The sequence below is a fragment of the Zootoca vivipara genome, chromosome 10 (genome assembly GCF_965207765.1).
Source record: "Zootoca vivipara chromosome 10, rZooViv2.hap1.1, whole genome shotgun sequence".
Classification (NCBI taxonomy): Eukaryota; Metazoa; Chordata; class Lepidosauria; order Squamata; family Lacertidae; genus Zootoca; species Zootoca vivipara.
The window spans coordinates 20,964,721-20,978,283 of NC_142593.1; the positions used below are offsets into that span (position 1 = coordinate 20,964,721).

Sequence of the window (13,563 nt, forward strand, 5' to 3'; positions counted from 1 at the left end):
ACTCCTGAGCTGAAGCATGGTCTCCTCCCATATTATTGTGCTTGTCCACTGAAAAAACAAAGAGAGACCAAGGCATGGCTGGTGGGAACAGATGAGAGGCTTTCTCAGTGATGGCACCTGCTTTCTGGAAGTTCCTGCCTTAGGAGGTCCAAATGATGGCACAAAACCTTTTTGCTTGCCCCGCATGTTGGTTTATTTGTCTGAATCTCTTCTTTAGGTCCCCCCCCCCCGGTTTTAATGTTTAAGTTTGTATTCCTGTAAGCACTTTCATATAGGGACCCAGGTGGCGCTGTGGGTTAAACCACAGAGTCTAGGGCTTGCTGATCAGAAGGTCGGCGGTTTGAATCCCTGCGACAGGGTGAGCTCCCGTTGCTCAGTCCCAGCTCCTGCCCACCTAAAAAAGAAAAAAGAAAGCACATCAAAGTGCAAGTAGATAAATAGGGACCGCTCCGGCGGGAAGATAAACGGCGTTTCCGTGCGCTGCTCTGGTTCGCCAGAAGCAGCTTTGTCATGCTGGCCACATGACCCGGAAGCTGTCTGCAGACAAACGCCGGCTCCCTCGGCCTATAGAGCGAGATGAGCGCCGCAACCCCAGAGTCGGACACGACTGGACCTGATGGTCAGTGGCCCCTTTACCCTTCACCTTTACCTTTAAGCACTTTCATGGGAGTAAGCCCCACTGAGCTTACTTCAGAGTAAAAATGCATAGGATCAAATGGTCAGAGATGAAGTTTAAGGTTTCCCCCCCTTTCACCTTTGAAAATTAAACACCTTGCATATGTTTGGCAGGAGAAGACCTCTGGAATACATCTACCATGCACATGTGATTTATTTTAGTCACAAAGCTGCAGCATCTAATGATCTTTATGATTATAATTATAACCTGCACTCAGCGTAATTATAGAGCCAAGCATAACTGCTGAAATAAATAAGTGATAATAGAGTAGAACAGCTTTTTAAAAAACTGAACATAGCAACCAATAACTACATGGAACAGTGTAAAGCTGTGGAAACCTAAGTCAGATTTAAATCTTCTGCAGGACAACTCTAAGCAGTTTTCACTCAGAGGTGTAAAAGCTGACCTCCTAGAAAGGCCTTAAATGATCCTAACCAGTTGTTGTCAGGATTTTGCAAGCCAATGGGAGAATTGGCACCATTCAATATTTCAATAAGGGTCCTTTTTTTTAGGGTGGGCATTCCTACAAAGTTACAAAACTAAAATCTAACAGTTTTCTCATTTCTTTCCTAAAGGGAAGAGCTTTTGTTAGCTGGTGTACCAAAATATCCATATCCAGATTACTTGACCCGTGCAGAAATAGCACTAAGGACAATAATTGAGACTCAGGTAAGAACAGTTATTAAGATGAGTATTTGCTTAAGCATAATTCTGTGTACAGCACACCCAGGATTTGCTGTTACAGACCTTAATTACCTTCATTATAAAGACCTGTTATTTTTAATTAATACTCTAACCAAATTGATAAAGACCTGGTGTACATTTTACCGGTATGTATATTTCTAAGAACTCGATTCAGGTCCTTGGATTGTCCCATATTTATTTATTTAAGGTATTTGTATCCCATCTTTCTAATATCCATGTGGGTCTTCAAGGTAGCTCATAGCAAGTCACTAAAACAATAACAAGAATCAACCCTCCTTGTCATGTAAGGCTTCTCCAAACATGACTGCTAGCTGTGATCTCATCTTCTCCATCACCAATAGTGTTTCGCTCCTTGAAATAGCTTGCTTGAATGCATGCTTGTCTTTTAGAGACTGTCTGTTAGCCAGTTTAAAGCTTGTATATGGTCCCAGCCACTGAAACAACGGACTCCTGGGCGGTGCTATTTTTCTAGAAAGAGGTGCTGGAACTTACCACCAGTCCCTCCTTTGTTCTCTTAAAATGGCAATGGTGCCCACTTGAGAGGTGCCGAAACTAAGTTCCGGTGAGTTCTGGCTGGGGGAAAAAATCCCTTCTCTTGGGGAATATTGCTTCCACCACTGACTGAGTGACTTCTATCTGCTCAACCCACACTCTTGCTTCAGGGCACTTGGTGGTCGTAGTGTAGCTGCTGTGTGGTTTGACTGTATAGGACAAGAGCAGGAAGCACAGCTTAAATAATCCTGGTTCCACATGGCCGCCATGTAATTTCTGATCCACATGATTCTATAATGAGGATATTTTGCAAGCCACTTTAAGGATGCTTCCTGAAGACCTGCTTATTGAACATTTATCTTGTTACGTTTGCAGAGAGGTTAGATGACATTGGCTATGAGCATTCGTTGCAATTTGTGTGCAAGGAGCTTTTTTCCTTGCATTTCCCCATCCCTTTCCTTATTGCTACAAGTCCAATTGTGGGTGTCTGGCAGGGGGAATGAGTTTGTTGTGGTGAGAGCTCCAACTTTAATTGCACAACCTGAATTTGCCAATTTGTGATTAAATCCCACCTGAAAATAACGACGGTCTTGAAGTACCCTGGGAGCCACTTGGGGCTATAAAGGGTATCCTAAAAAATATTAATAAGAGTGCCCCCATTTCCAATGTAGAGGAAGAATGCTAGTTTATTGAACAGATGAAAAAATCTGGTTCGCGGTATTCAGGCATCACCAGCCATTTGCTAAAAATACACTAGTAGAGTTCGCATTTTTAGAAGTGAAAAATAAGCAACATGCCCGTGTTACTTTCACACAACTTGTTTAAAGGGTCAGCTAGTTAAGTGATTTGTTAACCACAGTTTTCTGCACATTTGCACTTAGAGCTAAAAAAAAAAATTATCACAAAATTATCCTCAAAAGTGCCCTCTGTAAATTTTATTGGTGAATATTCTCAGGGTACTTGCCGAATATTCTCCAGGTGTGTATATTCAGCACTAACATCTGACAGCTGGCATGGAGAAATAGCCGTCATTGTTGGAAAAATCAGTACTTGACAGTATTTCACAGCTGACATGTGTTAACAATCAGCATTACAGAACTACTGACAGTTGACACCTGGAAGCAGTCGGCTGCTATGGGGTTGCAGTATGTGGCAGTGTTTGACAGATGACTTGCAACAGAATTCAGAAAATTTTATATGAACGGCATTCATTCATGTAACCCATAAAACAATTTGAATTTTGCCATTAAATTTCAATTTAACCGGCACGTGCAAATATGATATCTGTATTAAATATTGATATTATATATTCTGCAGTTTAAATAGGTTCCCTGCTGTATGCGTCGGGGCGCGGGTGGCACTGTGGGTTAAACCACTGAGCCTAGGGCTTGCCGATCAGAAGGTCAGCGGTTCAAATCCCCGCGACGGGGTGAGCTCCCGTTGCTCGGTCCCTGGCCCTGCCAACCTAGCAGTTCGAAAGCACATCAAAGTACAAGTAGATAAATAGGTACTGCTACAGCGGGAAGGTAAACGGCGTTTCCGTGTGCTGCTCTGGTTCGCCAGAAGTGGCTTTGTCATGCTGGCCACATGACCTGGAAGCTGTACGCCGGCTCCCTCGGCCAATAACGCGAGATGAGCGTCGCAACCCCAGAGTCGGTCATGACTGGACCTAATGGTCAGGGGTCCCTTTACCTTTATTGTATGCATAGCCTCACTTTGCGCCAGAACATTTGCCACTATCTGAAGTACTTAGGGTTTCCTGGTGCTGCTTATTTTAAGAGGCACATCTGAACTCACTGCTCCAGAGCCTGCAGCTGCCACCCTCTATTTCAGAGTTCCTTCAGTTCAAAGTATTGGAGATTTCCACATCATATTTTATTTTTTAAAATTTTAATCTGGCAGCCCTCAAAGCAATCAGGGTAGAAGGTAGTAGTGCTGCTTCTTTATAAGTATTACGTTAAGCCATTTCTCCTTCTGACTCTAATCTTATGGGAATAGGATGTTGGATGGAGAAAAGAGTCCAATTTTATTGTGGAGCCAAAAACGTTAAATTCCCCTTTCAGCTTTGAATCTAGCTCACTGGTTTGTCTAGGGAAAGTTGCTCACTTTCCGCCTTACCAACATCCTAGCACTGTGGTGGGGAAACAGTAATCAACATTATCATTAATGATTAGAGTCCTGCAGAACTTGGAAATGTTCCATAAACACTTGGGTCTTGAGGTTTTCTTCTTCCCATCTTTTGCATAACTGTCTGGAACATTCTTTCTGAAAGTGTTTAAAATCTGCTATTATTAAGCCAGTTTGGGGAATGAAAGGAAAGGAATATACGTTTTCTGATACATTAAACAAGCTTTTAGAGTTAATTCACCATTGAGTTCTGACTCTGGAGGCAGTGAAAATACTAAGTGCACTGAAATATATTTTATAACTCAGAGCAGTTCTGCCAGCTGGTAATAATGGTAACCATAGCAAAAATGCCCACAAGCTACTAGTTTGCTTACAATACTCTGTTAGAAGGAAGGCATTTTATTATTTAAGGTTAGACAGCCCATAATGTAATTGGGGGCATCCCATAAAAGCAATCATTCCCCCCCTAGAAAAACACAGTTTTCTCAGACTCTGAAATCTTTCCCCCCATGTTTAAAAGTCTTTTCACTTCTTTTTAATGCAGTGATTATTTCTAAACCCTTTCTCCTTTTTAAAATCCAAACTGCCCTTCTCTTTAATAAACGACACACTTTTATTGCTGTTTTATTCTAAGCTGCAGTTTCTATGCATAAGACCATACCTTCAGGGCCTCCATTAATGCAGTAAGGATGTTATCATCGAGGCTCAAAACAAGATGCGAACTTTTCCTTGACTATCAGTCATAAACAGTTTTAGTCTTTCTGGTACATCATTTGTGCCCCTGACATTGTCTATTTTCCTTTGTAGAGGTTGTACTTTGTTCCATACGCACACACATTTTCTTGTGCTGGACACGGGGTCAAACAGTGAGCTTAGGCTGAGAAGATCAATGCAAATATTGCTCCTTTACAGAGCACGTCTTCAATGCGAAGAGCTTCATGATAAAAAGTTAGCTAGGCTAAGGTCTTGCCATTGATCCATCTTCTAACACAACAGCTTCTTCACACAGCTAGTGCATTCTCCCGCCTTTCCCGTCCAACTGTCCACCGACCATTGTCATTGCTTCTTTTTCTTCCCTCTTGCTATTTCATCTCTCACACGCTGATAAAATCATCCCTATCCCTTTTCATATTTCTTTGGCCTTCAAATACACTGCTGCATCCATCTTTCTGTCTCTTGTGAGGAAGATTAATTCTCCTTTCATTTTTTCGAGTGGGCTACTTTTTTTTTTTTGAGGTGATTTTACCACACTATTTCTATGTGGTAACCATGTCATATGAATGAAGCTTTTTTTCAGGTACTAGAGAGGCATGGTTGTTTTTTCTACACGAGGGGAATGTCTCATGTCCATAGATTTCCTTCGCTTTATATGTACTACAATTCACTATGTGATCACCTCAAGATCACCTCATGAAGTGAGGATGACAGAAGGGAACAGGAGGCGGGCGACGGAACCCCAAAGGCCAATATGGTGCATAACAAGTAGGGTGCTGGTGGGTTTGTGATATAAGTTGTCTATCTCTGCTCAGAGCCACTTCTCACATTACAAAAATTCCTACATGATCTTTTGGGGTGGGGGTGGGGAATTAATATGGAATCTGCTTAGAGATTATCATGTGATATGAAGGTTTTTCACTGGCAAGCTGTGAATATACACATGTTTACAGTAGGTTGAAACATTGAAAAACTCACAGATGTGACCATCATATATGAAATTCACACATACAATGTTAATGTTGTGTGTAAATTTCTGCAAGGGAATTCTACAACACTCGAGATTACTGTGTAGAGTTTGGGCAAGTCAATAGCTCTCAATGAAATCTGCCTCACACAGCTGTTGTGAGGACAAACGAGAAAAGAACGGAAAACATGCTTTCAGCATATGAAAGAATGCAAGAGATTATTAGAGAAGGGATGAGAGGTTAATATGCAATGTACTGTTATTTCCAGAACATGTAGAATATGCTATTTTTAATTTTAAAATGTGGGGCAAAGCTTGCCCTCCCCCAGAATTCACACTGCTTTTTCTCCATACCCAACCTCAATTTCCCCCTAATGCTGGCACTGTTAATAAGACCCCATGCTGAACTTCTCGTTTATTAATATGCTTGGGATGGGATTCTCAAGTCGTAGTTTCTGCTATTTGAGATTTAAGCAGGGTAATGCCAAATCAAAGTCTGTATCAGCGAACAATTCCCTTTCTTTCAGAAAAGTAACATATTTCTTGCTTGAAAAACAATAAGAATTGAGCAGGGCAGGAGTTTGCCTTCGGGGAGATGCATTCTGAAATGGAGCATGGCGAATAATTTACACATTTTAATGTGCATAAAATTAATATACAACTTTTATGTGATATACCTATCTACGGTGCTTGCCAGCATTTGTGACATTGATAGCACCCACGTTGTGTGCCTTTTGATGTGGTGCCTTTTAGCATTTCACTTTCAGGTAACAGATCCTGGCATGTTGGAAAGCATGGCCATTCCTCTGTATCAGCCGAGTCTCCTGCTAGCTGGTTTTACCAAGTCCCTATGAATTCCATGTGTGTGCATTTTCTAATATTACAAAAAAATGATATGAAATTATATTTGAAAAGGTGTAGTTCTCACACCTGCTTTTAAAATATTTGATCTTCTTGGTCATTTGTTTGCCCTTTTTACCGATTGTTGTTTTTTATCTGTATATATTGCTTGTTTTATGTTGCTATGGCCGTTGGCTAATGCGAATAAAGTTTATCTAGCTAATATTTGATCTTCACATTGTCAGTGAATTCTGCAATTTGCTTGAGACGGACATTGAAACTTGCCATTCTGAGCTCCTGAGGATCCTGTCATGAACCTGCAGGCCCCACAACAGGAAATGAATACACTTTGTGGGGTATACCTTGGCCAGACCAGTGCCCCCCAGATGTTGTTGGACTACAACCATACTGACAGGGGTGGGTGGAAATTGCAGTCCAACATCTGAAAGCGCCAGCCCAGTACCTGTTGTTTCTTCGAATGAAGTTGCAGGATCCATCACAGACTCTCCCAATGCCCAGTTACTAAATTCCTGCCTTTAAATTATCTGCATTTCCTGCCATGAATTGAAGTGTTCTGTTTTCACACATACCAATATCACTACTAAAGCCGCTTTTTCTTTCCTTTGCAACAGTGGGAGAGGGAATTGGAGATGAGGCTGAAACTCGAAGAAAAACTCCTGGCGCTGGAGCTTAAAGAAAAACAGAAGTTGGAAGAAGAACGCTTCAATAAAATAATGAAATGGCGATTAGAAAAGCTGAATAAGACAACTAAGCCCTATGAGCTTCCTCATAAACAAAGAGAGGAAGAGGAAGAGGAAGAAGAAGAAGATGAAGAACTGACAGAGTCATACAGCAGCACTCAACTGTCAAGTGCACAACTGTCATGAGCCTGAACAACAGCCCGCTAAGGGGTTAACTTACACATTATAGGCAAATGCATGCAATGAAGCCCAAGACCTTAGAATGAAAAGCCTAAGTAGAGGAGTAGGGAAGTGTGTGTGCTCTTAAACCATTTCCTGCTGATGGTTTTCTCCTCAAAATTGCCCCCACCTACTTTTTCATTCACGGTGTATCATGTGTTTATTAGGCTAAACCATGGGGCAGCTGAGGACCAACTTTGAGGATGGGGGAGGGATGCCTGATACGAAGTATTTAAGCTCCCCTTCCCACTCCACTGCTTCTCTGCTCTAAGCTGTGGCCTCCTGCAGCAAAGTGGCATGGGGGAGGAGTAGAGCAGCCCTCCCACCCATTGGTGGCGCTGTGTTTGCCAGGGCGATGTGGCGGTGAGGTTGCAGGAGCTCTGTCTTGGTGGCATTGGCATCTTAGGAGTTACCAGCACCAACCTGGAGCTCCTTCAACCTCGCAACCACCTCACCTCTGCAGTATCTTAGGGTGTGGCTGCCCTGCTGCTAGGAAGATGCTGGTGCTGCTCTATCCCACCTCTTCCGCTGCTGCTGGTCTCCTGGGGCTGCTTTTCATGAAAAGAACAAGGCTGGGTTTCATAGCACTCATTTCCATGTAATGTGTCATCTGCTCTTACATCAAATTTCCTCTCCTGAAATACAATGGTTATGGGAAAGCATTTTCTGAATTTTGTCTTGTTTCTTAGCACACTCAGATGTTCTATGCGAGGTCGAGAGAAGCACATGGAAGATGCTCAGGGACAGCAAACCTTCTCATTCTTGTTCTCTTTATTCCACCTAATCATTTGTTTGTGCCTTGAAGAATTCCCCCAAAGTTTGTCTACACCCAGGGGAGCCAACGTGGTGCCCTACAGGTGTTGTGAGCTACAACTCCCATCAGCCCCAACCAGTATAGCCATTGGTTAACGATGATGGAACTGGAGTCTGCAGCATCTGAAGGGCATAATGTTGACTATCTGTGGTCTACATCAATACCTCCCGTCCATTCCCGTTCCCGCCCTGGTTGCTTGTTTTGCTACAGGTTCTGCCTCTTTCCCCCAACCTGTTTCTGCTTCTTAGTCTTTCTGTTGATATTTAGGACTTGCTTACTGCCTAACTCACTTGTGCACATTGCCACATCTCCTGCAGTTTGATTTGCTTATTTAAAAATAGCACAGTGGCTCTAGACTTGCTGTGACTTTTGAGCACAGTCCTTGGCTATGTTGAATTCTTGGTCCCACAGTTGTGTGGCTATTTCCTTCAACTCAGATCCTCATGTTAAAAGCTACCTGTGACCTCCACCATTCACTGTGTGTCGATGTCTGATAACTGTAATGTTGAAACCTTAACCCTTCTACTACAAGCATTCTATAACTAGCTAATACAGCTGAAGAAATGCAGCCCACAATAAGACCCCCTAACTCCAAGGTTGAAATATGCTGCTTCTCTTTGAGTGTGTCTACACGTGAGATGGTTGAAAGCAGATGGATGAGAAGTGGTCTTTGCAAAAGTGCGGAAAATGTGATGCAGAAGAACCTGGTCTTTACCCGGAACCACCAAGTGCCTCACATGGGCACTGCAGTTCCCTCAACTGATGCTTACAGTTCCACTGTGGCATGGATTGTGGTTTACTCAGTAGGGATTGAGTAAACAGAAAACAGCCGTACAATTGTTGTGTTGTGGCCAATTCCATTAACCCACATTGCTAGTCCGTCAGTTGAAGGGGAAGGTGGGGAGCCCCATAACGGTAGCAGAAGTCCTTGCGTGGTCTACCACTAGCAAAGCTTGTTAGTTGAATCACTCCCTATGACTTCTACAAGCCTTCACTCCAACCTTACCTATTCCCTTCTCCATCCTGGCAGTTTCACACTTTCTTCCACACTTCTTCATTCAAATACTTCCTCCTCTTCCCTTGCTATGGCTGGAAACATGGAGCTGTAATATGAAAAACCAATGTGTGGAAAGCTTTTTTTTCTCTGGTCATGGAAGTCTAATCTGATCTAGGTCACATTCTCTTTATTGGGTGGAGGATTTTGAAGTCCCAAGGCTCTAAAATGCCCCCATACCAGTTTTCACTTTCTTTTCCAGAAAGGTGAGAGCAGGCTAGTTCTTTGCTCACTGGCCAGTTATGTCCTAAAGTGGTGTTCCATCACTGTGTGTCATCACTGCAATTAGGACTTACTTCCTTGAAGAACTTTTGAACTATTTGCGCTGACTCTTACATATGAAAAGTACAAGGCAGTGGGGGAGGATCTCCTGGGTTCCCAAGTCATCATTGTTCTTCTTGCTCCTCTTCCCAACATACCAAGCATTTCCATACTCATCAAGATACCACGCTAACACCATTTATTATTACAATCATTCCATTGTGAATCACTTCCTATGAGTCACCCTTGCCAATGAGGACAGCTACATCTCTGATCAGAGTTTTGTGTAAGTTTTCACTGTGGAAAAGCTGCCACAGTCTTCGCCCTTCCTTTCTTCCTTTATTATTTTGAGGGGCGATTTGAGGAAAAGGTGATTATACCCATATCCACTAGCAGTCCCACTTGAGTAAATTTTTTAAAATGGTTTGATTTGCATTGTTCCCATTTAAACTCTTAGACATATATGACCACACAGCACTTAAAAAAACCAAACTTTCTAAACAAGTAGTTGATATTCATTACTCAACAATGAAATATGAATTAGTGGTAAATAATTGATGGGAACAGTTATGAACCACCCATTGGAAAAAAGAGAATAGGCGTCAGCTCTAGTTGTGCGAGAGAAAAATCTGGAAATAAACATGAGGATAAAGCTGTTTTCATACCGGAATAATTAACATCAGCATAATCTTCTCAACAGACGGGTATTAAAAATGCATATACAGTCAGCGAATGTAGATCTCTAGGAACAATGAATCTCATATTAATATCTTTGCTTCATTTTTGGAAGTAGCTTCTCAATATGTGGTAGAGGTTTGTGTCTACTGCATTGTAACTTTACCATGAAAGAACGCCCTTAACTTTTTTGCACTTACCTTGTCATAATTGAGCCTCAGAATCAGCTTATGTATGGTGTCATCAGACCCTACCCAAATCAAGGGTTGATGCAGGAAGATTTAAATGAGTCACACCCTAACACCCATCTGTGGAACATGTGGACTCACCATTTAATTACCTTTTAAAAGTGATTGGATAAATTACTCCATATTTTTTACCAGGCTACCATAAACACACTTCTTTTTAATGTTTAGGAGTTGTGTAAATCTTGAAATTGCTGCACCCTGAAAATTATAGGACTGCATCCATTTAGAGACTGGACTTTTCCCAATTGAGAAAACAGCAGTTAGATGCTCCTGCAGTGTTTTGCTCTGTTCTGGGGGGGGGGGGGATATCTGATTGTACCAGCCTTTCAAAGTTGCTTGAAAGTTGTTGTTGTTGTTGTTTTTAACATGGTTACCTTCAGTTGTGTTCCCAGCAGTTGTCCTGGAGGTTTGACCAAACGTCTTTCAACTAGTTGTAGATTAACTTAGAGCTGTCTTGCAGAGTTGCAAGCCAGGGGCATTCTAGGACCTGCCAAGACCTATGTACAGTTCCCAATATGTTGTAGGTTTGAAACTCTTCTGGCGATACAAATCTGCCATCAAAATCTGGGTGGAAAAATAATTTGGAAGCACCTTTAGGTGCAGTGCTGAACATCTCTAGTGGCCCCATGATGGCTGAACCCAAAAACAGAATTCTTAGAAATGGGTACTAAATCTAGATCACTTATTGGAACAAGTCCATTCAGATTGGCTTTTGATGTGGTAAGAGAAAGAAATACATCTCAACCGGCTCTCAAGAAGAGGCCTATTGGACCAACACAGTATTTTTCTAATCTTCCTAGTCTTATATCTAAAGGAGAAAATATGATGTGTGGTCATATATGTTGATAATTCAATTGGAAAGAATGCTATTCAAAGGAAATTTTAATAAGACTTTAATATTTGTGTGCTCATATTGATAGTCTTTCTATCACGACTGGAGGACATCTTTATCAACTTAATAGGTACGATTGTCTCCCATGCAGGCATCAGACCGCAACCAAAAGGGTTTAAAAGGAATAACAAACCTCACTCAGTCATATGTCAAAGTCTCATGTTCTAGCTGCTGAAGCTCACTCCAGCAAGAGAAGTAAGCCATTCTGCTATTTAAATGAAAACTATTATTTCTACATTGATTTCTAGGCTATTTTACAGAGAATCTTGCCTACTAGCCAGAGGGCTAGTTGCCCTCTGAAGTTCTTTAATCCTATGCTCCACACAATGAGAGATCAGAGTTTTAAGATGAATCCAAAAGAATTCCATCACATTTGACTGGTACTTCCTAGGAAGGGGTTTCTGCAGGATTAATAGGGCATTAAAAATATAGGAATGGCCCTACTGCTCCAGCTTAGGTGTGCTCCAATAAGAGTTTTAGAATGATGACTAAAATGGAAATGGTGATCCTTAAAAATACGGAATATGCTGCAAGAGAAATTAAGATTAGGATGCATAGGAAGAACCCATCCTTCTGGAAAAAGCTGGTTCATGTTTTGGTATAACTAGCTCTTCCTGGGGGAAGGTATTCTGTAGTTCAACTGATAGGATCCAGTCCCCTACTCATGTTTTACACTTGTGTATCCAATACGCTTATTTAATTTTTTTCCCCCCCATCAGTGAGATTATCGTAGGGGTAAACTGCCTTCAAATTGAGCTGCTGCTCATCTCTTTCTTGGGGGACACGAAAAGCAAGTGAACCAACAACCATATTATACAAATTACTCATTCATGAGCCCGCTGCCATCTGTTGAAAACAGGAGAAACACTTATTAAACTTGGAATATTTTGTCAGAATACAGTGTTGGCTGCAATACACTTCACTGTATCAGCTCCTTGAGAAAGCATTGAGCTGGTAAATATATGTGTACTACATATGAGGAAAGGATTTCTGATGGATTCAGCCCACGTCCCACCTATGTAAGCCATAGGTTGGCCACCTGAGACTTAAAGCATTTGTTAGACTCATTACTAATTCCAAACATCTTCCCTGATATACTGAGTATGTTTAGAGCTTTATTTATAAACTGCAAAGCTAATTTGGAAATGTCAGGTTCTCTAACACAAACTCAAATATTTACATAGTTTGGCAAATTTCATTGACAACTCTGATACTTTTGAGCAATGTGCATTTTTCACAGCAACAACAGATTTTACAGATAATTTAACATAATGCTATTCCCTTGCTTAACTGTGAGGCTATTTTCCGTATTACCTGCCGCTGTATTGATTTCCTATTCCTACTTCGTTAGAAAACAATTGTATCCCTAAGATTGTTATTGTTGCCATTGTTGTTGTTGTCGTCGTTGTAACTTATTGTTATCTATCTCAGAGGAAAGAAACATGGTTGATCTTTGGATGCCTAGAAAACTAGGCTGTGACTTTGAACCATTGTCTCTGAGATAGGAGTTTGTAAACTATGGTTTGATAAATACTTTTTTAAAGTGAGATAGAAGTGGCATCAGTTCTGTGAAGTGCTGTGTCATTGTGCTCCTCTGGGATGGGAACATCCATGACATTCTACGGAACAATGTTATTTATGATTTATGGGTAAGGGATTTTCCCACAGAACTGAGAGTGCCTAGGGCCAGCCTGAGACCTATGGTGCCTGAGGTAAAACATGCCACTGGCACTTCCCCCCAAACACAGGCCCACATCCCAGTGGGGTGGGAGGAGCATGCCGCCTTAGGCAGATTGCCTCAAGTCACTTACTGTAACTGGCACACCAGCCATGCTGGGACAGCAAGCTACCTTAGGGGTTGCAATGCAGACCACATGGTGCACTCTTCCAACCACTTTCCAATAATAATAATAATAATAATAATAATAATAATAATAATAATAATAATTATTATTATTATTATTATTATTATTATTATTTATTCATACCCCGCCCATCTGGCTGAGTTTCCCCAGCCACTCTGGGCATTTCCTGACAGAATATTAACAACATCATAAAACATAAAACATTAAAAACTTCCCTAGACAGGGCTGCCTTCAGATGTCTTCTAAAAGTCAGATAGTTGTTTATTTCCTTGACAATGGCAGGAGGGCATTCCACAGGACAGGCACCACTACC

General features: G+C 41.5%; 1 protein-coding gene across 7 annotated transcripts in view; it reads left to right on the forward strand.

Moving 5' to 3' along the window:
• TMEM232 (transmembrane protein 232) overlaps positions 1–8,102 on the forward strand; it is a 135,902-nt gene extending 127,800 nt beyond the window's left edge. For all 7 annotated transcript variants that reach the window (XM_088653251.1, XM_060280163.2, XM_088653252.1 and 4 more), the window contains 2 exons: positions 1,252–1,345; positions 7,154–8,102. In XM_088653251.1, the coding sequence (XP_088509377.1) occupies positions 1,252–1,345; positions 7,154–7,408 (349 nt within the window). In that variant the 3' untranslated portion in view covers positions 7,409–8,102. The remainder of the gene's footprint in view (positions 1–1,251; positions 1,346–7,153) is intronic.
• The last annotated feature ends 5,461 nt before the right edge of the window (positions 8,103–13,563 follow it).